Source organism: Eleutherodactylus coqui, chromosome 10 (assembly GCF_035609145.1).
Source record: "Eleutherodactylus coqui strain aEleCoq1 chromosome 10, aEleCoq1.hap1, whole genome shotgun sequence".
In the NCBI taxonomy this organism is placed as follows: domain Eukaryota; kingdom Metazoa; phylum Chordata; class Amphibia; order Anura; family Eleutherodactylidae; genus Eleutherodactylus; species Eleutherodactylus coqui.
The window spans coordinates 73,686,038-73,709,534 of record NC_089846.1 but is presented as its reverse complement, the minus strand read 5'-3'; the positions used below and the strand labels follow the sequence as shown (position 1 = coordinate 73,709,534).

General features: G+C 49.5%; 2 protein-coding genes across 4 annotated transcripts in view; one reads left to right on the top strand and one right to left on the bottom strand.

Annotated features, from left to right (window-relative positions):
• TAP1 (transporter 1, ATP binding cassette subfamily B member) overlaps positions 1-2,898 on the bottom strand; it is a 69,549-nt gene extending 66,651 nt beyond the window's left edge. Inside the window, exon 1 of one of the 3 annotated variants that reach the window (XM_066581260.1) lies at positions 2,768-2,898. The gene's annotated coding sequence lies outside the window, so the exon portion shown is untranslated. Of the gene's footprint in view, positions 1-2,720; positions 2,736-2,763 lie in introns of those variants that run through there. The other 2 variants (XM_066581261.1, XM_066581262.1) reach the window with 2 other exon arrangements.
• Positions 2,820-23,497, top strand: part of TAP2 (transporter 2, ATP binding cassette subfamily B member) — a 38,972-nt gene continuing 18,294 nt past the window's right edge. The window contains exons 1-6 of the mRNA XM_066581264.1: positions 2,820-2,957; positions 13,518-14,031; positions 17,638-17,752; positions 20,315-20,445; positions 21,705-21,910; positions 22,422-22,619. Coding sequence (XP_066437361.1) covers positions 13,548-14,031; positions 17,638-17,752; positions 20,315-20,445; positions 21,705-21,910; positions 22,422-22,619 — 1,134 coding nt within the window. The 5' untranslated portion in view covers positions 2,820-2,957; positions 13,518-13,547. The remainder of the gene's footprint in view (positions 2,958-13,517; positions 14,032-17,637; positions 17,753-20,314; positions 20,446-21,704; positions 21,911-22,421; positions 22,620-23,497) is intronic.

Below are 23,497 nucleotides of genomic sequence, written 5' to 3'. Positions count from 1 at the left end.
CTACAGTAATTACAGCGGACACCCACCTCCTCCTCTCTACAGTAAGTACAGCGGACACCCACCTCCTCCTCTCTATAGTAAGTACAGCGGACACCCACCTCCTCCTCTCTATAGTAAGTACAGCGGACACCCACCTCCTCCTCTCTACAGTAAGTACAGCGGACACCCACCTCCTCCTCTCTACAGTAAGTACAGCGGACACCCACCTCCTCCTCTACAGTAAGTACAGCGGACACCCACCTCCTTCTCTCTACAGTAAGTACAGCGGACACCCACCTCCTCCTCTCTACAGTAAGTACAGGAGACACCCACCTCCTCCTCTCTACAGTAAGTACAGCGGACACCCACCTCCTCCTCTCTACAGTAAGTACAGCGGACACCCACCTCCTCCTCTCTACAGTAAGTACAACAGACACCCACCTCCTCCTCTCTACAGTAAGTACAGCGGACACCCACCTCCTCCTCTCTACAGTAAGTACAGCGAACACCCACCTCCTCCTCTATACAGTAAGTACAGCGGACACCCACCTCCTCCTTTCTACAGTAAGTACAGCGGACACCCACCTCCTCCTTTCTACAGTAAGTACAGCGGACACCCACCTCCTCCTTTCTACAGTAAGTACAGCGGACACCCACCTTCTCCTCTCTACAGTACGTACAGCGGACACCCACCTCCTCCTCTCTACAGTAAGTACAACGGACACCCACCTCCTCCTCTCTATAGTAAGTACAGCGGACACCCACCTCCTCCTCTGTATACTAAGTACAGCGGACACCCACCTCCTCCTCTCAACAGTAAGTACCGCGAAGACCCACCTCCTCCTCTACAGTAAGTACAGCGGACACCCACCTCCTCCTCTCTATAGTAAGTACAGCGGACACCCACCTCCTACTCTCTACAGTAAGTACAGCGGACACCCACCTCCTCCTCTCTATAGTAAGTACAGCGGACACCCACCTCCTCCTCTCTATAGTAAGTACAGCAGACACCCACCTCCTCCTCTCTATAGTAAGTACAGCGGACACCCACCTCCTCCTCTCTATAGTAAGTACAGCGGACACCCACCTCCTCCTCTCTACAGTAAGTACAGCGGACACCCACCTGCTCCTCTCTACAGTAAGTACAGCGGACACCCACCTCCTCCTCTCTACAGTAAGTACAGCGGACACCCACCTCCTCCTCTCTACAGTAAGTACAGCAGACACCCACCTCCTCCTCTCTACAGTAAGTACAGCGGACACCCACCTCCTCCTCTCTACAGTAAGTACAGCGGACACCCACCTCCTCCTCTCTATAGTAAGTACAGCGGACACCCACCTCCTCCTCTCTACAGTAAGTACAGCGGACACCCACCTCCTCCTCTCTACAGTAAGTACAGCGGACACCCACCTCCTCCTCTCTACAGTAAGTACAGCGGACACCCACCTCCTCCTCTCTACAGTAAGTACAGCGGACACCCACCTCCTCCTCTCTACAGTAAGTACAGCGGACACCCACCTCCTCCTCTCTACAGTAAGTACAGCGGACACCCACCTCCTCCTCTCTGCAGTAAGTACAACAGACACCCACCTCCTCCTCTCTACAGTAAGTACAGCGGACACCCACCTCCTCCTCTCTACAGCAAGTACAGCGGACACCCACCTCCTCCTCTATACAGTAAGTACAGCGGACACCCACCTCCTCCTTTCTACAGTAAGTACAGCGGAAACCCACCTCCTCCTTTCTACAGTAAGTACAGCGGACACCCACCTCCTCCTTTCTACAGTAAGTACAGCGGACACCCACCTCCTCCTCTCTACAGTACGTACAGCGGACACCCACCTCCTCCTCTGTATAGTAAGTACAGCGGACACCCACCTCCTCCTCTGTATACTAAGTACAGCGGACACCCACCTCCTCCTTTCTACAGTAAGTACAGCGGACACCCACCTCCTCCTTTCTACAGTAAGTACAGCGGACACCCACCTCCTCCTCTCTACAGTACGTACAGCGGACACCCACCTCCTCCTCTCTACAGTACGTACAGCGGACACCCACCTCCTCCTCTGTATAGTAAGTACAGCGGACACCCACCTCCTCCTCTGTATAGTAAGTACAGCGGACACCCACCTCCTCCTCTGTATACTAAGTACAGCGGACACCCACCTCCTCCTCTCAACAGTAAGTACCGTGAAGACCCACCTCCTCCTCTACAGTAAGTACAGCGGACACCCACCTCCTCCTCTCTATAGTAAGTACAGCGGACACCCACCTCCTACTCTCTACAGTAAGTACAGCGGACACCCACATCCTCCTCTCTACAGTAAGTACAGCGGACACCCACCTCCTCCTCTCTACAGTAAGTACAGCGGACACCCACCTCCTCCTCTCTACAGTAAGTACAGCGGACACCCACCTCCTCCTCTCTACAGTAAGTACAGCGGACACCCACCTCCTCCTCTCTACAGTAAGTACAGCGGACACCCACCTCCTCCTCTCTACAGTAAGTACAGCGGACACCCACCTCCTCCTCTCTACAGTAAGTACAGCGGACACCCACCTCCTCCTCTCTACAGTAAGTACAGCGGACACCCACCTCCTCCTCTCTACAGTAAGTACAGCGGACACCCACCTCCTCCTCTCTACAGTAAGTACAGCGGACACCCACCTCCTCTTCTCTACAGTAAGTACAGCGGACACCCACCTCCTCCTCTCTACAGTAAGTACAGCGGACACCCACCTACCTCTTCCTCCTCTCTACAGTAAGTACCGCGGTCACCTACCTACCTCTTCCTCCTCTTCGGCTCTTCAGTCTTCTGGTGATTCCCGGAATCCTCACGCTTTCAGGAGAACGAAACTGAAAGCCGAGAAGTAGGAGGAGGCGGACATCACTGCGGGGGGTTCCCGCACATCACGGCGACCGGCCCGGCGTACAGACGCTCCGCTCCCTGCTCCGTCCACAGCTCGGCCCTGTGAGGTAAGTCCCTGTCAGGGTGTCGGTCAGTGTCTGTCCCGCTCCGCTCCTGGCACGGCCGCAAGTCTAGAGTGTAGCGGCTGAGCAAGCAGGGGGCGCTCGTGAAGCCTGTCAGTGTGCCTTGAGTGCCGCGGCTGAGCAGCAGGGGGCGCTCATGAAGCCTGTCAGTGTGCCTTGAGTGCCGCGGCTGAGCAGCAGGGGGCGCTCATGAAGCCTGTCAGTGTGCCTTGAGTGCCGCGGCTGAGCAGCAGGGGGCGCTCATGAAGCCTGTCAGTGTGCCTTGAGTGCCGCGGCTGAGCAGCAGGGGGCGCTCATGAAGCCTGTCAGTGTGCCTGGAGTGCCGCGGCTGAGCAGTTGGGGGCGCTCGTGAAGCCCCTCAGTGTGCCTCGAGTACCGCGGCTGAGCAGTAGGGGGCGCTTGTGAAGCCCCTCAGTGTGCCTGGAGTACCGTGGCTGAGCAGTAGGGGGCGCTCGTGAACCCCCTTAGTGTGCCTGGAGTACCGCGGCTGAGCAGTAGGGGGCGCTCGTGAAACCCCTCAGTGTGCCTGGAGTGCTGCGGCTGAGCCGCAGTGGGCGCTCGTGAAGCCCTCAGTGTGCCTGGAGTGCTGCGGTTGAGCCGCAGTGGGCGCTCGTGAAGCCCTCAGTGTGCCTGGAGTGCCGCGGCTGAGCAGCAGGGGGCGCTCGTGAAGCCCTCAGTGTGCCTGGAGTGCCGCGGCTGAGCAGCAGGGGGCGCTCGTGAAGCCCTCAGTCTGTTGGAGTTGCTGCTGTTTGCGGCACTTTCTTACTCCAGCAGCCCTGAGGCCGCTCTCACACAACTGGCTTTGAATTGCGGAATCCGAGATAGTGACTGGCGCGGACGATCCTCGGTATTCCTCACACATCATGATCACTGGAGCCGACAGTCAGTACAAAAAATTAAATTGCAGCATGTTCTGTTTGTGTGGGTTCCTCACGGACGGCTGCCGTTGAAGTCAATAGAAGCCGTCTGACCGGCGGCGGGAGAAACAAACATTTACAAATCTCTATTGCGCATGACTGACGGCGAGCGTCCGCGGCCATCCGCAGCACAGATGATCATCTCCAAGGGCCACTGGCTGCTCCGCATGCAGAATGCCAAGAAGCCGCAGACCACCACCGCCGGCTGCCAACTCCTCCTCAGGCTGGCAGCACCAACACCTTCTAATTGCGGAATCCGTGGTAAAACGCGGCACTGAAAGCCGTGAACACTCAATGTTTCCTTCACACTCGCATGATATGAATTAAAGTCCATGGAGGCGTCCAACCCGCAGCGCACACACAAGCAACATGGCGGATGGGCTGCGGTACCGCTGTCATCACTTAGGTAGGCCACGGAAAATACAACAAAGGAAAAAAACTGCACTGTGCATCAGCGCCGGTCAGTGTCCGCGGCCATTGGGAATGCGGAGAGATCAGGTAGGCGGGGGTCACAGCCGGCATCCGCTGAGGGACTCCTGCCTGCAGAATCCAATCTGCCCGTGTGAGAGTAGCGCAGCAGCCATCATGTTTTGTACTGCTTCTGAAAACTGCTGGCTGCTCGATGATTGGTAGCTATGGCAACAGGCTAGGGTTCACCTAGTGCCACGTCCGTGGTCTGCTGACACTGTCATACTGTGGTGAATGAGCCGTCTGTAGCTGCTGGGGTGAAAGGCGCTATAAATATGGGGCGCAGTCCTGCTGCATTAATGGCGCGGCAGCTGATGCTCCATTCATCTCTATGGGACGGCTGAGGAGAAACTGACAACAGTGATCGGCCATTTCTGGTTGTTCCATAAAGATAGACGGAGCAACCACCTTTTCATTGATATGAGGGCCCGGACCCCACAGTCGTCAGCGATGCGCATACGGGGTTTAGGGGAGAGCCTTTACAGCACCGATCACCTGATTACAACCAGACGGACTCGTCCTCCTTTTTCTCATCTGTTTTTATTTTCTGATTGTAGAATTTTTCTATTGTCATGACAATGGGGGCGGCCATCTTGTCTACATGACTATGGGGACGGCCATCTTGTCTGTACATGACTATGGGGACGGCCATCTTGTCTGTACATGACTATGGGGACGGCCATCTTGTCTACATGACTATGGAGGCAGCCATCTTGTCTGTACATGACTATGGGGACGGCCATCTTGTCTACATGACTATGGAGGCAGCCATCTTGTCTGTACATGACTATGGGGACGGCCATCTTGTCTACATGACTATAGGGGGCAGTCATCTTGTCTGTACATGACTATGGGGACGGTCATCTTGTCTACATGACTATGGGGGGGTAGTCATCTTGTCTGTACATGACTATGGGGACGGTCATCTTGTCTACATGACTATGGGGGAAGCCAACTTGTCTACATGACTATGAGGCCGGCCATGTTGTCTACATGACTATGAGGGCAGCCATCTTGTCAGTACATGATTATGGAAGGCAACTATCTTGCTGGACATGACTATGCGGGCAGCCATCGTGTTGGTACATGCCTGCAGAAACTCATTATTGTACTGCTCTCCACCATGCCTCCCTGCAGACACTAATTATTGTACTGCTCTCCACCATGCTTCACTGCTGCCTGCAGACACCTATTATTGTACCACTCTCCACCATGCTTCTCTGCTGCCTGTAGACACACATTATTGTACTGCACTCCACTGTGCTTCACTACTGCCTGCAGACACTCCTTTTTGTACCTCTCTCCACCATGCTTCACTGCTAACTGCAGACACTCATTATTGTACCACTCTCCACCATGCTTCACTGCTGCCTGCAGACACTCATCGTTGTACTGCCCTCCGCCATGACTCCCTGCTGCCTGCAGACACTTATTATTGTATCACTCTCCATCATGCTTCACTGCTGCCTGCAGACACTCATTGTACCGCTCTCCCCCATGCTACACTGCTGCCTGCATGCACTCATTATTGTATCGCTCTCCACCATGCTTCACTGCTGCCTGCATACACTCATTATTGTACCACTGTCCACTATGCTTCATTACTGCCTGCAGACACTCATTATTGTACTGCTCTCCCCCCAATGCTTCACTGCTGCCTGCGGACACTCATTATTGTACCACTCTCTACCATGCTTCACTGCTGCCTGCAGACACTCATTATTGAACCGCTCTCCCCCCAATGCTACATTGCTGACTGCAGACACTCATTATTGTACCGCTCTCCCCCTAATGCTACATTGCTGACTGCAGACACTCATTATTGTACCGCTCTCCACCATGCTTTATTGCTGCATGAGGACACTCATTATTGTACAGCTCTCCATCATGCTTCACTGCTGCCTGCAGACACTCATTATTGTACCACTCTTCCCCCAATGCTACATTGTTGCCTGCAGACACTCATTATTGTACCGCTCTCCACCATGCTTTACTGCTGCCAGGGGACACTCATTATTATTCCGCTCTCCACTATGATTCACTGCTACCTGCAGACATTCATTATTGTAACACTCTCCACTATGCTTCCCTGCTGCCTACACACACTCATTGATGTACCGCTTTCCATCATACTTCACTGCTGCCTGTACACACTCATTATTTTCTTGCTCTCCACCATGCTTTACTGCTGCCTGCAGACACCTATTATTGTACCGCTCTCCACCATGCTTCACTTCTGCCTGCAGACACTCATTATTGAACCGCACTCCACAGTGCTTCACTACTGCTTCCAGACACTGATCATTGCACCTCTCTCCACCATGCTTCACAGTTGCCTGCAGACACTCATTATTGTACCGCTCTCCGCCATGCTTCACTGCTGCCTGCAGACACTCATTATTCTACCTCTCTACCCCCAATGCTGCATTGCTGCCTGCAGACACTCATTGTACCGCTCTCCACCATGCTTCACAGCTGCCTGCAGACACTCATTATTGTACCGCTCTCCACCATGCTTCACAGCTGCCTGCAGACACTCATTATTGTACCGCTCTCCACCATGCTTCACTGCTGCCTGCAGACACTCATTATTGTACCACTCTCTCCCCAATGCTACACTGCTGCCTGCAGACACTCATTATTGTACTGCTCCCCACCATGCTTCACTGTTGCCTGCAGACACTGATCATTGTACTGCTCTGTTCCATGCTTCACTGCTGCCTGCAGACACTCATTATTGTACTGCTCTATTCCATGCTTCACTGTTGCCTGCAGACACTCATTATAGTATTGCTCTCCACCATGCTTCACTGCTTCCTGCAGACACTTATTATTGTACCACCCAGATCCTATGTTTTGTGTATCGTTGAGTTGCTTGGCCTTGTTTCTATGTTGGGTATTTGGTCATAAATCTTCCATGAAGACCATTTCTGGCTAGACTTTTCTGAACAGTAGATGGGTGTGCACGAGTCCCACTGAATATTCATGAGCTACAGCCTAGCCACACCCACCCTGGTCTCCAGCCAATGATTGTTAGCTCTGTCACTATGTACAGCAATAAGCAGAAAGCTGTCAATCATTGGCTGGGGTGTGGGTGTGGCTAGGCTGCAGCTCATGAATATCTGGGACTACTTCCTGTAGTCTCTCTGCATGTGATGCTACTGATAAAATACAACTTCCTCCTAAAGTCCTGCACAGATCCAGACAGATCTCTGTAATCAGCGTGACAGTTGCTACCATGTGTACAACCATGGTGACGGTCTCTTTAAAGTAACTATTTTAGGTCATATACAGTAAATTTAGACAAACCAGGTGATTCCGAGACCTTCAGGATTACTGTTGGCGCTCCCGTCATTTGTTTACTCATGTTCTTCTAGAAAGTCCCAGGGAATATTTAGAGGGGATTTCCATGTTACACGGAGCTGATAAGTGCGGAACATCTGGACGAAGAACAAAACATTCAACTAAACATGTTCTTGCAAAACACACTTTACACCTTGTGGCTGAAGAACACACCAGGGAGATGAGACCGCCAACCTGGTTGGTCAGGAGGACGGCGATCGCATCTTCATGGTGGGGGTTCCTCTCAGATGAAGTAGTGCAGCCTGCAGTACTACCTCGTTCTGTAAAGTGCTGGAAGCCGGGTGGACCCCGTTCTAGACAATGATCGCCGTTTGGCTTTGCCCGTACTGGTGACTACAGCATTTTGTTGTTCGGCTCAGTAGAACGCTGATGTCTGAGACACTCCAGTATTGACCATTGGTATGTAAGTGCTGACAGCTGTTGTACAACGGATGGTGATTGTATGTAACCATGCGGTTAGGTTATTGTAGCAGCCACTGTTGTGGCCCCCATGGACATGATGTGAGTGATCCCAAACATTGCAACCAATTTGAAGGTTTGTATACCAGACACCGTGCTGGGCGTGGCGATATGTGATGGACAAATGGTAAGGCACGTCCTGCCTTGCACGGTGGTGCCTGAGTTTGGTGTAAATGGAGGGGTATGACACAAGATGTTGTGTTGGTTGGAGTGAGCAGCACGTATGGGGGGTTGAGTGTGGCCGGAGTCAAGAGCCACAAGGGAGTCCTGATAGCTGGCCGTGGAAGGGGTTGGTTTCAGCTTGAGAGCCGGAGCTGTGGAAAGCTCTGGAGCATTTGGCTGGAGCGGAGGGCGCCGGTCAGACTGCTATAGTTGTCAGAGCTCTTTTCCTGGACGGCTGTATCCTGAGCAAATGGAAGTCTGCATTAAGAAAGAGTGGGAAGCAGTGTGAATAGTATGACTGCACAAGTGCTGACGTCACCGCTAAGGTCATCGGCAGTCATGCAGAAAGACTTGCAGCCGGCTTCTTGCTCAGCACTTCTCCTCCTATGGGAAGTGCTGACTAGGGAGCGTTTACACGGGACGAGAAGCCAGCGAGCCAATGAAGTTTTTTAAGCGGACTGGAAAGTTAACCTGATAAACTGGGAACGATAAGTGAGCGATTATTTATTTATTTTTTGCATTCACACTGAACGGTTATTGCTCAAATTAGTTTGCTGGAATGAATTTTGAGCATTAATTGTTATGTGTAATTGGGCCTTAGGGTTTATTCCCACAAGAGTATATCGGCCGGTGTTTTCACGGCCGGCCAATATACGCTTACATCTAAGCAGTTCCCCCCCCCCCCCCCCCCCCCCCCCACTCACCCTCACCGTCTCTCACCTCCACTCTGGCGTTTGCAATGGGAGGGAGCTGGGCAGGGGCGGAGCTAAGCTCTGCTTTGTCCCGCCCACTCCCATTGTTGGTTATGGCCAAGGGGAGGGGGCAGGAGCTTAGCTCTGCCCTGTTCCGTCCACTACCATTGCAAACCGCTCGGAGGGGAGGAGAGAGCCAGTGGGGGGGACTACCTAAATGGAAGTGTATATCGGCCGGCCATGAAAACATCGTCCAATATCCGCTGGTGGGAATAAACACTTAAAGGGGTTTTCCATGGAAAATACTATACTATTGATGATCTGTCCTCAGGATAAGTCACCAATAGTTGATCGGCTGGGATCCGTCCCTCAGAATCCTCACCGATCAGCTGAGCGGGCGCATGCTATCAGCGCCGCAATAACACAGAGGTCGGCATGGAGACTTCCGCTGCTTCAGCTCTGACTTTTGTGTATTTGTGGTGCTGACAGCATGCGCTCGCTCAGCTGATCGGTGAGGATTCTGAGGAACGGACCCCAGCCGATTAACTATTGGTGACTTATCCTGAGGATAGGTCATCAATAGTATTTTCCACAGAAAACCCCTTTAAGACTGCGTACATATAAAGAGGTTTTATCCCTCATGGGCTAATCGTACAACCAACATTGTCAAAGTATTCAAAACTTTGTTGCAACTTTCTGAAACTGTGTGCCAAGTTAGAGAGACTGTACGCCGATTCAGCTGCCAAGTAGAGACTGTTCTGTTTACGCAATGTGTCTTGGTCCACCTGCACTGCGGGACTCCCAAATCTGTAGTTTTTGGGCTGTTTTCTCTCCGTTATGTTCAGGTTATAGGATACATTCACTAGCAGAGAAAAATGGCGCACATCTTGTGCAGTAGAAAATCTGCACCAAAATCTGCATAATTTCCGCCTCAAAAACTACGTCAAAATCTCAGCGATGATGCAGATTTTGATGCCGTCGTTCTTGTGGAATTTCCGCTGCATGTGAACGTCCCCATAAAGTACCACTGGATTGGTGCATTGCCAATGTATTTCCAATATACAAAAAGGGGTCCAAAAGTGAGCCTGGTAACTACAGGCCGGTAAGCCTCACTTCAGTAACTGGAAAAATATTCGAGGAGTTTCATGTCAGACCAATCTGATCAGCTTCTATGATGAAGTAAGTTCTAGGCTGGACTTGGGAGAGTCTATTGATCTCGTATATCTGGATTTCTCTAAAGCATTTGACACCGTGCCGCATAATAGGCTGATATATAAAATGAGACAGCTCGGATTGGGTGAAAACGTGTGTAATTGGGTAAAGAATTGGCTCAATGATAGAAAACAGAGGGTAGTAATAAATGGTTCGTACTCTGATTGGGCCACCGTCGCTAGCGGGGTGCCACAGGGTTCAGTACTAGGCCCCATTCTGTTCAATATATTTATCAACGACCTGATAGAGGGGCTGCACAGTAAAATATCAATATTTACGGATGATACAAAATTATACAATATAATTAATGCAATGGAGGACAATGTGCGGCTACAAACGGACCTGGATAAGATGGGGGCTTGGGCAGAAAAATGGCAAATGAAGTTCAATATTAATTAATGTAAGGTTATGCACATGGGCAGGAGAAAGGATGTCACCAATATACTCTAAATGGGGTACTGCTGGGGAAAAGTGATATGGAAAAAGACCTGGGGGTACTAGTGGATTGTAGATTAAACTGGAGTAACCAATGCCAGTCAGCTGCTGCAAAAGCTAATAAAGTCTTGGGGTGCATTAAAAAAGGGATAGGGACGAAGACGAGAATATTATTCTCCCACTATATAAGGCACTTGCTAGGCCTCACATGGAATACTTGCTGTGTACAGTTCTGGACCGGGACAGAACATCGTGAGCTCATCCAGGAGGGCCGTGCTCATTTCTAATATTTCTTTAAAGGGGCTTCACTACCAAAGGTTTCATCGTTGGTAGGGGAGGTCCGACTGGTGGGAGTCTCAGCAATCCCAAGAGCAGCACCTCTGGACACCCCATGTGAATGGCGCAGCGGTGCACATGTGTGACCACCACTTACGTCTATGGGACACAAGGAGATGGATGCGCCCGGCATTCTCATAGAACCACTCGATTCACATGGGGGGGAGGGCAGGTGAGGCACGATTTTCAGGATTGCTGGGGTTCCTGGCAGTTATATCTGCAGCAATCAGGCATCTACCGCTATCCTATGGGGGTAGAGACCTTTCTTGGTACAATCCCTTTAAGATCAGTCACTTTCTGGTTTTGGAGGTCCTGGGGCATCTTTATCTCTACCACAACTTCCTGCCTCTTTCTTGCACTTTGAGTGCAGCGTCTGATGATATTACGGATGCTGTCGCCGTGCCAGCTGCCAGATAAACTTTCGTTTTTACCTGCTGTACAACAAACAGACATTTTATAAAGTAGAAATTTTTAGATCGCTTTCCAAAATGGCTGATCATCATGGTAACCGCCTCACCTGCTAACCGCCTGAGTGGTTTAGATAAAAAAGGGATGTTTTTGGAGCAGCCATTCACCGATCCCCTGTTCTGTGGTTATGCGGCGCCGCGGGGACGTTTCCGGCTTTGTTGTCATATTTGCAGCTAAGATGACCATCCAGATTGCAGGTCATAGGACAACGCAGGTTATCTAGTAAAACCCGTACCAGTACACTAATGCTAAGTGGTTGCTGCACAGATACGGTCACCACATTCGGGTCTACAGTCTAAAATGCTAATTAAAGGGGCCATCTGGAGAGAAACCTTCTCAGCGCTGCATAAACATGTAAAGGGGTAATTCTTCCGCAGCTCCTATCCGGGCACCGTCCGGCCCTGCTGCTTTCTTCTGGCTCCCGCAATGATGTCCTCCTGTCACTGGGTCATGTGACTGCTGCAAGCCAATCCCTGGCTGTGCAACGTAGGATGAGCTGGTAATTGGCTGCAGCTGTCATGAGTCCTTGGCATCGGGCATCATGGCTGCAGCAGAAATTGGCAGAGCCGGAGCTGCGGGGATCAGATTAGGGGAGTCAGAGTTTGTAACGTTTCTGTTCAGCACTCAGCGGAGTTCAGGTTCATTTTTTTTCTCTCCAGCATACGCCTTTATCTTATTAGTGTGGTTTTGGAGTATGGAAGGACTGCATGTCACAGGTTACTAAATTCCACAGTTCACTTACTTTCTCTGTGGACAGTTACTCAGTGTGCTCAGTAAAGGACGTGACCGGTGACCGGTCCAACTGTTTATATTATTCGTTATTAGTAATCAATGCAGAAATCAGGTAATTCCAAACGGTTCACTTACTTTTTTTGCAGCTGTGTATACATGTAGTTGCAGAAGCCAACGGGTCGAAAATGTTTAATGAAAACCAATTACAAATCTGCTTTATTTGGAAATGTGCACACAATGCAATAAAAAAATACGTTCAAAGGTGTCATCAGCCTTTAACCCCTTAACGCTCCAGGACGCACATTTACATCATAGAGGTTCGGGGTTTGTATGGAGGGAGATTTCGGGGTAATCTCGCTCCATACAATGTGGGTGCTGGCAGTAGGTGCTTTACAGCTAACACCCGCCCGCAACAGCTCTGATCAGCATCGCCGCTGATCGGCGTTTGGTAACCCTTTAAATGCCGCAGTCAATTCTGACAGCTGCATTTAAATGCCCCATTGAATATTCGGGGGTCACACATGGGGCGCCGTGTGGTGGCCATGGCAGGCGGGGGCTTTTGAAATCCCCCAGGGCTGCCCTTGCAGATTGCCTGTGGCAAGGGTTTTTTCAACGTGATAAAAAAAAAATGCAAGTCATGAATAAAAATAATGCAGTAACATAGACTCACACGTCGCGGTTTCCTGCAGTTCCAGCGCAGACTGCCCGCAGCCAATCACAGGCCTCAGTGCTGCATCATGGAAGCTGCATCCATATAATACTGAATGTGTGGCTGCCCAGAGCTGTAGACGATGTAGCTGAAACAACCTCTCCCTCTGGATAGGTCAGACGCTGATTTCACGGGACAACCCCATTTACGCTCACGGATGAGAGCGATTTTTAGTCTGTGAAAAACTGACCAATTTTAGTGCGAGTGTATGTGCGTTTTATGTGCTTTTAACGTGCGAGTGCAATGCTTCAAAAAAACGGAAGGTGCCCCAAATTGATGTCAATTAAAGCTCCCAATAAAGTCAATGGGTGCATGAAAAAATATGGAAAACACATACTCACCACGCAATTGCATTTCACTTTTTTTAACGCACACATTGACTTGAATGGGAGATTCTAGTCCTAGACGTGAGCCAAGATAGGACCCGCCGCGACTTTTACTTGGTCATCGGTCTGCACTCGCATGGTCTGTAACGGGTCAGAGTTTTCTCAGTTTCAAACTCAGATGTTAAAATAGCCATCGTGAAGAAATGTACCCGGCGCTGCGTGGGAAACTGTACTACCTGTTCAGTAATGTCTGTTGTATTTTTCAGGCTTCCCGGAGAACTCCACGATAACTGAGAATGCTTCCATCATGTTTTCCGCTCTTCATTTTCTTGCTGGACTCGTCTCTCAGTTGGGCGACATCCGGCCTCGTGTACGGACACTGTCCCATCCGCCTTCTGGGCTCCGTATGGCTGGTTTACCTCATTAAAGCTCCCCTACTGCTGCTGGTCTCTAACAGACTTCCCTGTCCTCGGTGGATCCTCTCTGTGCCCTACATTCTCACCCTGTGCCTTGCGCCTCCACTGCACCAGACCCTGAGGCTCGGCCTCACTTCCCAGCCTCCAGAACTCTGCTCTGCTATGTCCTCCTGTCTCCTCTTCCATCTGCCACCATCATTGTCCTGTCTGCTTTGTCATCTGGCTTCACTTATTGTTTCCCCAAAACCAACCTCTGACGGAGAGCAGAAGAGCAAGAAGAACTTCATGAGGCTCATCAAGTACTCGGCACCGGACTGGCTTCCGCTCGGTGCGGCCTTTACTTGCCTGACTCTGGCGTTGACACGTAAGTTTCCTCTGAATTTGCTGGCGGATAAATTGTAAAAGCCGCCATCGTTTAGTAAAATGTTGGCTCTGTCACATTGCCTCATCTGAGGCTTCATTGCTGGGATGCCATCATTGATAAACTGAAGTCAGAAGCGCGGCGCCCCCTCAGCCGTGATTGCCTCTCTTCAGGGAAGGGAGAGGGGTAAGGCTCTGTTCACATCTTCACCAGCAGCTCCATTTGGGGCCTCCTGTGCAGATCTGGTGCAAGAGCCCGAGCAAAATACTGCAGTGATCTGTACTATATTGTCTGTTGCCCGACAACATGATGGACCCCATTATAGTCAACGGGGTCCGTGGAGCATTGTTTGTGCCCATCATCATGGTAACCGCCTCACCTGCTAACCGCCTGAGTGTTTTAGATGAAAACGGGATGTTTTTGGAGCAGCCATTCAACCTGTTCTGTGGTTACGCGGCCCCGCGGGGACGTTTCCGGTCTTTGTTTTCATATTTGCAGCTAAGATGACCGTCCAGATTACAGGTCATAGGACAACGCAGCTGGACGCAGCTATCCTGTTCTATTTGTTATTAGGCTGCTATGAGCTAAAATGTTTAGTGCAGGCGTGAATGAGGCTTCAGCGGTTTATGGACTCGGGTTTTTCTGAGGAAGACCCTGTTGAGTGCCTGTTTCCCGAGTCCATCCAGCCTTTGTTTCGATGATCGGAGGTCCCACACCCAGACCCTACCATTTCTATAAGATGTCACCCGCTCTTCACTATACAGACAGATTTTAGACCTCACAGATCTGAGATATTTTTCACTGTTGATAGGAGAACCGGTTGGAGCGTAAACCGAATGTTGTTGGATCTCCTGCACATTACTGGGGACCAACCGTATGTTACAGACCATCTAACGGGTTCTTAAACTAAGCTTATGACCCCGTAAGAGGCATGGAGACCAGGGGGCACACTTTGTACTTGCATGCCTCCCCATGCCCTTGCCGTCCACCTTGGAAGCCGTGTGTTGGACATACTGTGTGCACTGAGTACACAGATAAGTATGATGCGCACCCCGAGCAGCGGCGCCACAAGGAGACAGGGGAGTATAAAGATATACCCCGTGGGGCTCAGTAGTACCTGTTCTATGAGCCCCTAAACTTGGGTTATGGTTCTTGTAGGACTTTACAGGTTCCCTCTAAAGGCATTGTACTAACACTGACTTCTACGATCTGTCTACAGGATGGGTAATAACAGCCTTGTCCATTGGTGGTCTCACTGCTGAGACCCCTACATATCCTGAGAACTGGGTCCCGAGTCACCCTCTTCTCCTAATGAATGTAGCGTTGGTCACGCATGCACGGTGCCGCTCAATGGAGCTGATGGAAGCGGTACAAACACTCGGCTAAAGATCAAGGGAGCAGCATTGCACTTGCTGAGGAGAAGAGGGGGACACCGGACCCCCGTTCTTGGAAGTGGTAGGAGTCTGAGACGTCTATCACCTATCCTGTGGGTATGTGATAAGTCTACGGCGGTACAACCCTGCGGCCTCTACGGAGTGAAGCATGATGAGATTCACGAGCAGTACAAGATACAAAGTATGAAGCATTCGGGAGTGAATCCGAGCCAAATCCACCCCAAAACGTATTCCTGTTTATTTGTATGGGAATCTATGTCGGGAATAAGTGTCACATCAAGCATCTGGGCCAGAAATATGTGGCTTCACCCCCGAATTCTGCTGCTGTTTAACAGTGGAATCAGTGTGGAAAAATCTGTGCTGGAGTTCGCCACGTGAAGAAACCCTCATATCTGGATTTAGTAAACTAATTCTTAACCGGACCCGGACATGTGCGGAGTTGCAAGTGGCCTTAACAGCCCCATTTTATATTTAAGGAATGCTTTTGATCACATTTTTGTCCAACCGGCGGAATCCTATTTACTCTTCATCTTGGGGCCGGCTCACACGACTGTAAGCGTAAAACGCTAAGTGTATCATGCAGCATTTCACCGGTGTAGCCGGCGGTGAGGCAGCTATCGACACGTATGGCAGCGATACTGCACTGCGCATGACAGTGTATCTTATGCACGTATCTCCCGCGCGCTGTCAGTATCGCATGCACGCTGTCAGTATGTCTGGCGTGCTATCAGTATGTCCCGTGCACTGTCAGTATCACACACATGCTCTCATGCATAGTCTGACTACTTTCTTTTTTTTTTAATTCCCTGCTCTGTCTCATTGTGACATTGTGTATACAATGACGCACATATGCCATGTAATTACGTATGTACAGTGTTTATTACGCACCCATAGAGAACAGTAGGGCTGGACGCACATAATACGAGGTCAAATAGAATGTGAAGCATTCTTTTTTACACATGTATTATATGCAAAAAAAATGCTAGTGTGATTGGGTGAATGAAAATCAGTGCACTTTCATTGACTCCATTCACCACATATTACTTGTGTGTACACCGCACATGTGATACGCGGTAAGATTACACTCGCGTAAGCCCGGCCTTAACGTTGCCTAAAACAATGTTTATTAAATAAAAATAATAACTCCTAGAAGATACCAGAGAATAAAGTTACTTCTCTGTTTACATTTGCATTGGGGCCTCCGATCCAGATCCGCAGCTGGGCAGAATAGTGAAGCATGTTGCGCCATTTCATACAGAAGCTTAAAAGACCCCTTTATGATGATTCTTTCCTCCAGAGGACTGATCAATTCCTTTGATGGAACAGGAATGCAGAATGACTGAATGGAGCTGTGATCAAAGCCTGATATGTTATTTATACTGTAGGTCAGTCTGCAGCTGTAGTAGTGTGGTGGGAGAGGACCGCACCAACTACAACTAGTATTATCCTGAGGTCCTGATCATGAGGCCTTGTTGCATTCCCTGTACTGTCAGGGTGTAATACGCAACCACTTCCCTGCTCTAATCACAGCAATTATGGCATGAAGAGAGACCAATAACATCAAGCGGACATCACCCACCAGTCTACAAGACTGTAGCAACACTTGGTGTATGGTTTCCCAGATTACAATGACAATGGAGCCAGAGGTGCCAGCCTGGTCTGAGGAAGAGAGACATGGAGTGTAGATGAACCGGTTCCGTCATCTGTCTACATACCGTAATAACCCGTCCCCGCCGTCTGTCTGCATAGCAACCTGTCCTGCCGTCTGTCCGCATGGCAACCTGTTCCTTTTTGGCTCTCTCTACTTCCGCTGTATTGCTCCCCTCCTACTTGTTATGGCCTTTGTACCTGCAGTCCACAGTTAGCGCAGTCTGGAGCCTCATGCTCATGGTGGAAGCCTTGAAGTCCTTCTGGAATCTCTTATATTCAGCTACTATTCTTTATACTGGACTAATGATTATAATCATTTTTGTTATTTGTATAGCGCCAACGTATTCTGCAGCGCTTTCAAGTAATTTATTTATTACCCCCCAGCAAGCTGGGTGCTCATTTTACCAACTGCAGAAGGATGGAGGCTGAGTCAACCTTGAGCCGGCTACCTGAACCATGCATTGAACTTGCAACCTTCAGGTCGTGAACGAGAGCTTAGGACTGCATACTGCTGCCTTAACACTGTAGTAAGACTATATGATGATTTCTGCTTTCATGTCTGCAGTTGAAATGTCGATTCCTTACTACATGGGACGCGTTATTGATATTCTGTCCAACAATTATCAGGAATCTGAGTTCCGGGCAGCGATATTCTTCATGGCCGTCTTCTCCATCACAAGGTAAGGGGTCTTCATCAGGGGTCTTCTGGATGCTGCAAACTGCTGTTTAAACATTTTTGCATATGAAAGGGTTTCTCATGACTTAACTACTGAGCTATCCTCAGCTCATCAATGCTTGATAGGTGGGGTCCACCGCTTAGGCCCTCCACGATCAGCTGAATGAAGTGACATTGGCCGCTTCAGTCCATAGCAGGCACAGTGCTGTACATCATGTAGTGACTGTGCCTGGTATGACAGCTCAACCACATTCACTTGAGTGGGCCTAAGCCGCTTTCATGCCATGTGACCGTTGATCGTGACGCTACAGGCCTGAGAAGAGGCTGCGGCACGTATATGAGCGCCATGTCCTCTTTAGACAGCTGCCGGTGGACCCCGGTGATCTACTGTTGGTGACTTATCCTGAGGAAAGGTCATCAATCGTTTATTCCCAGCAAGCCCCTTTTAAAAATCTATCAGTCTTTATGTCACGTAGAGTTTAGGATCCTCTTATGCGGGATGATTGTTGGGCTAAAGCGCCCGGCAGCCGTCCCGGCAATTGCCGCCTCGGGCCAGGGATCCCTCCAGCCGCCCCCATTCACAGTAATTGTTTACAGGGCCAATGGTTGTTCGCTTTTTGCACCGGCCTAAATTCAATGATGAACGAATTATCAAATTGTTGTTGAGTCGCCGGCAGCATTTACATGGAGCGATTACCTTCAGATTCCCCTGAGCTGAACCATAATCATTTTATGTAGAAGAGCCCTTAGATCAGTGCTGGTAGTTCACCACTATATGCCCAGATACACGTGCTACCTGTAGTTGCATGCTCCCATATAGAGCGCAGTCATATCACCCACTCCTTTCTTTGCTCTCTCGATCTTCATGGCGTTCTGCTGCCACCTGCTGGCCAGATTAATTACGGTGCCTCTAAAACAGAAGAGACCCCATTATCCATGCGCAGTTAAGGGCATCTGAGGGATGCAGATTGCAGTTGCTCACCGCTGGTTTAGATTGTATAGGTTTCCTTACCTGTAGATGTTCTGGGCCCGTAGAGAAGATGTCCCGATGACCTTCATGTTTTGTACCATGAAGAAAATGCTGTCCTTACGGAGATAGTGTTGTTTTTAATTGGTTTTAATTATGCAGACATTTAAGGGAGTGACGTAACCCTGACAATCAGGTGATCAAGACTCCTCACCGAGTGGAAACGCGTCCTGTGTAGACATCTGACTGCTTTTATGTAGCACTTCATTAATAAAGGCTTGTGGGCACTATCTCCGTAAGGACAGCATTTTCTTCATGGTATTGACTTGTGTCCCGCATGTGGACGGAGCGGTGAAGCGGTCCGAACGGGATCCCAAGCCGGTGCATATTTATTCAAAAGGAGGAGACACGTAGGCAGCGGGTGAGCGAAAACTCTCTAAATACATACTTCATGTATTGTGTCTGACTTTGGTTGGACTCGAACTCAGGACCTTAATGCTACAAGGCAACAGTGCTGAAGTGACCCAAATTATAGGAGTAAAGGAGTTACAGACAATGTAATGGCCTAAAGAAGCAGAAGATCCCGTTATGTCACATTTTAAAAGGCCACTCCAGTGAAAACACATTTTCCAACCCTGCCTCTTCGCCTGACTGCCTGTCACAGTCTGTGTATCCCCCACCACCTGTTTGATGCTTATCAGGCAACATCTTGATTGAGAGTGAGAGATTTTAGTTTCACTTTCACATCCCATGATGCATCAGCGCAGCTATACCATTTCTTCCTTCAGGGAGGACAGTTTAATTATCATTACCTTCTGTAGACACCCACATAAGCTACAGCCCATGAGTATACCGTCAGGAGGATGAGCTGTGATCTCCTCTATTATACCTGTGTGACAGGGGCTGTGCGATCATCATCGGTAACAGTGACAGGAAGGTCTGTCTCCCCCTGAAGGCAGTTCCTGTGGTAGATCCAAGTAATATCACACAGACTGAGAAGCTGGTCTGAGAACACATAGCCCTGAGGAAATCTGAGCTGACATCACATGACCATCTGAGGACACGGTGGGGGGGGGATTCAGATAGGGCTTCCTCACCTGGGCGTAATGTTACCGCATGTTAAGTGTGTACTTTATAGTGCTGAATCCCCATAGACTTACATCAGGGCAGTCACATCTGTATATTTTAAACGCATTAAAAAAATTGCAGCATGTCGTGTTCAGGTCCGTATTACATGGAAGTCTACGGGAGCAGAAGAATACACGGTGAATACTCCGATACACGCGGTTATACTGGAAGGAAGGAGAAACTCCACCACCTTCCTGCGGATCTTTTGCACAAACAAATACACAGCGATCACCGCATTGTTACACGCACTAAAAATCCGCAAGGAATATGCGACTGTAATACCCAACGCCCTGGCGAGCCCTTAGCGAGAAGGAACTAGCCACGGTAGCACTAGCCCACTTGTATGTACTGAGGGGGGACTACATAATGGGCGAAGTATCATCGCTGTGGCCCTTTAACCACAAGCACTAATGTGGGGGATTATATTCTGACCCTTGATGAAGTGTCATTGTTTTCTCTTGTGCCCCTCAGCTCGTTCTCCGCAGGCTGCAGAGGGGGGCTCTTCCTGTTCTCCTGTTTTCGTCTCACCCGACGTCTACGAGTCTTTCTTTTTCGTGCTCTCGTGAAACAGGACGTTGCGTTCTTTGAGACCACGAAGACAGGTAATTGTAACGTATCATTCACACTTGTGCAAACCCGTCCCATCTAGTAGCGCAACATAAAATTACCCAAAATGTCCATTTTCAAGTGTTTTCTATTGTTTAGCTAGAGTGCTTTCATCCTATTCCTGTATTGTCCGGTGGTCTCCTTGGTGAAGTCCACGGCTCCAGTGTAGAGGGGCCGCATCATCTGATGCCTGTAACAGTCATGCATGATTCTGTCGCTCGTGGTGCTCCACGCACGCCTGCGCCCTTACACTGGATGAATCTTCTGCAATGCATAACCCTTCCAACTAATTAGATGTCACCTGCAAATGGAGATTTCAGCATAATTTTTAAATTGCCAAAGTTCCCCACAAGAAGGAGGTCCCGCAAAATTGGAATCCCCACATTAGCATCTACATAAGGGTGCGCGTTCACTGCCGTACCACAGCTCATGTAAGCTGCAAGTTGTAATAATGATCTTTATTTATATAGCGCTTACAAGATGGGGAACAGAAACCCTGGTTACATGAAGTAATCAGCTGCTGGAGACAGTATAGGTGCGGGGCTCCAATGGGGCTACAGATAATGGGGGGATACAGAAGGTAACGGGGTGGAGAGTGAGTGATGCTATACAAATAGACAATGGTCAGGCCGTATAGTGGCTGAATCGTTGTGACTGCAGGGAGCGGGTGATGGCGGCTGGCAGGGATTGCAGTCAGTAGGACTGGGAGCATGTTATCAGGTGGAGTACTGAGGGGTTTGGTTTAGGGTATATGGTATGCCTCCCTGAAGAGGTGCGTTTTTAGGGCACGCCTGAAGTTTTGTGTGTCATGGATTGCCCGGATAGTTTGGAGTAGTGTGTTCCAGAGGACTGGTGCTGCCCTGGAAAAGTCTTGGAGATGGAAATGAGAGGTTCGAATTAAAGGGGTGCTTAGTCTGATTTCGTCAGCAGAGCGGTGGGCGCGGGCTGGGTGGTGGATTGAGATGAGGGGGGCAATGTAGGCCGGCGCTATGGAGGGCTTTATGAATGAAGTTGTATTTAATATGGCAGCAGTAGAAGTCTCTGAGGCCTCGATCTCATAGGTCGTGCCGTGTTCCATTAGATGCTGCCTTACCGTAATGTTCTCCCCTAGTCCATATGGAGACACCATACAGCCGCACATACGTGTCTCTACTCCATCATCTACTTCACGTTCATCATATGACAAAACTAAAAGGTTGAAGGGGCAAAATTGAGTCTTGTATGGTCTGTGATATTGTCACTTTGTGTCCTGCAGGTGACATTCTCTCTCGGCTGACACATGACACGACCCTCGTCAGCCGCTCCATCGCTGCCAATGTGAACATCACCCTGCGAATGTTGGTGAAATGCATTGGCCATTATGCCTTCATGATCTCCTTGTCCTGGCGGCTCACGCTCCTCACCTGTATTACCCTCCCGCTCCTATCATTTGTTCAAAGCCTGTATAATAAGTACCACCAGGTATGTCTGCGAGCGCCCTGTATGTACACCATGCCGTATCACGCACTGCTCTTCCTGCGACAAATGTGCTAAGAACGCTCACAGCGATGACTCTTGGATCTGGTGTTCAGCAGTTTCTAACCTGCATTATAGTAAATGCAATGCGCCCCCTAGTGCTGCATCTCATGCACTTTTTGAAAAAGGCAGGCTTGGTGTAAAACTCCAAAAAGTTACAATTATGGCATGTATTTGCCTGGTTTCCTGCAGAATCCATGACAGTATGTAGCAGGCTGCTTGCAATCGCTGACTTTTTTGTGTAAAGTTTCAAAAACCTTCTCAATTTGCGTCGATTGCAGGTGGTCAGCGGATTTTGTTGTGGATTTAGTACCACAATCTGCGTCACATTCTGGCCATGTAAGCAGGGCCATAGATGCGCCGACGGAGGGGACACTGCGGGCCCAGGGACCGCGCCGCAGGCAAGTGGTGGATAATGTAGTATGTACTAATGTGTGTAATTACGGGACACTTCTAGGACCTGGTCAGGAAGGTGCAGGACTCCATCGCTGCCTCCAGTGATATCGCCAAAGAGATTGTGGAGTCTGTTAAGATGGTGCAGAGCTTTGCAGCTGAAGATGAAGAGGTGAAGAGATATGAGGATTCTCTCCAAAAAACGCATCATCTTCAGACCACGCGGGACCTGGTCAGAGCGGCGTACTGTCTGGCCATAAGGGTAAAGGCTCCTCCTAGTGATTACATGACACAAAAGATCTCAGACTATTTCTGTCATTACTTTGTGAAGTGTTCCTGAGCTTTTTGTATAAATTACTGCTACCCTGTTGCCCCTGAAAATAGGACAGGGTCTCAGGCCTCATGTCCACTTGTCCACGTGCCCCTGGCCATGGAGAAGGAAAATACATTTTCTTACCTCTCTGGATCCAGCAGGGGTTCTCTTTCATGCAGGCTGAATCTTTTTTTTTTTTCTGCCGTGCATACAGTTTTTTTTTCATCTCTTGCTCTCCCGTGGAGCCGTGGCACCGCACAAAAACAGCTGGGGGTGTGCCGTGGATACAGACGGCTTCCATAGACTTCAATGGAAGCTGCAGGAGCCGTCCGTGCGGGAGATCCACAGGAAAATGGAGCATGCTGTGTTTTCCGCATGCATTTATTTGCCCTGCGGATGCTAATGCATCCCTATGGGCTTCTGGAGCTGCGGATCTCCCGCAGATTTTTATAATTAAAAAACGTACGTGGACATTGGGCTTCATATTAATTTTTGCTCCAAAAGATTTGACTTTTTTTCATGGATAGCTACCTGGATACTATTTGCATTTACTTTTTTTTATTAACTAACTAAGGCTTATTTTTGGAGTAAGGGTTCTAGTTGAAGTGTCCTCAAAAATTCTGAAAAATCGTGCTAGGACTTATTTTCGGGGAAACGGGGTACATGTGAACCTTTGTCACATTTATTATTAGGTGATAGCGGCATCTTTGTCACCTTCTGGTAGTCTGTGGATCCCCTCTTCCTGCCCCAGCGTTTCGAAAGGTGAAATCCACCTCGAAAAGACTTAGCACCTCCATAACGTCACGAGCATACGGCTGAGCATGTGC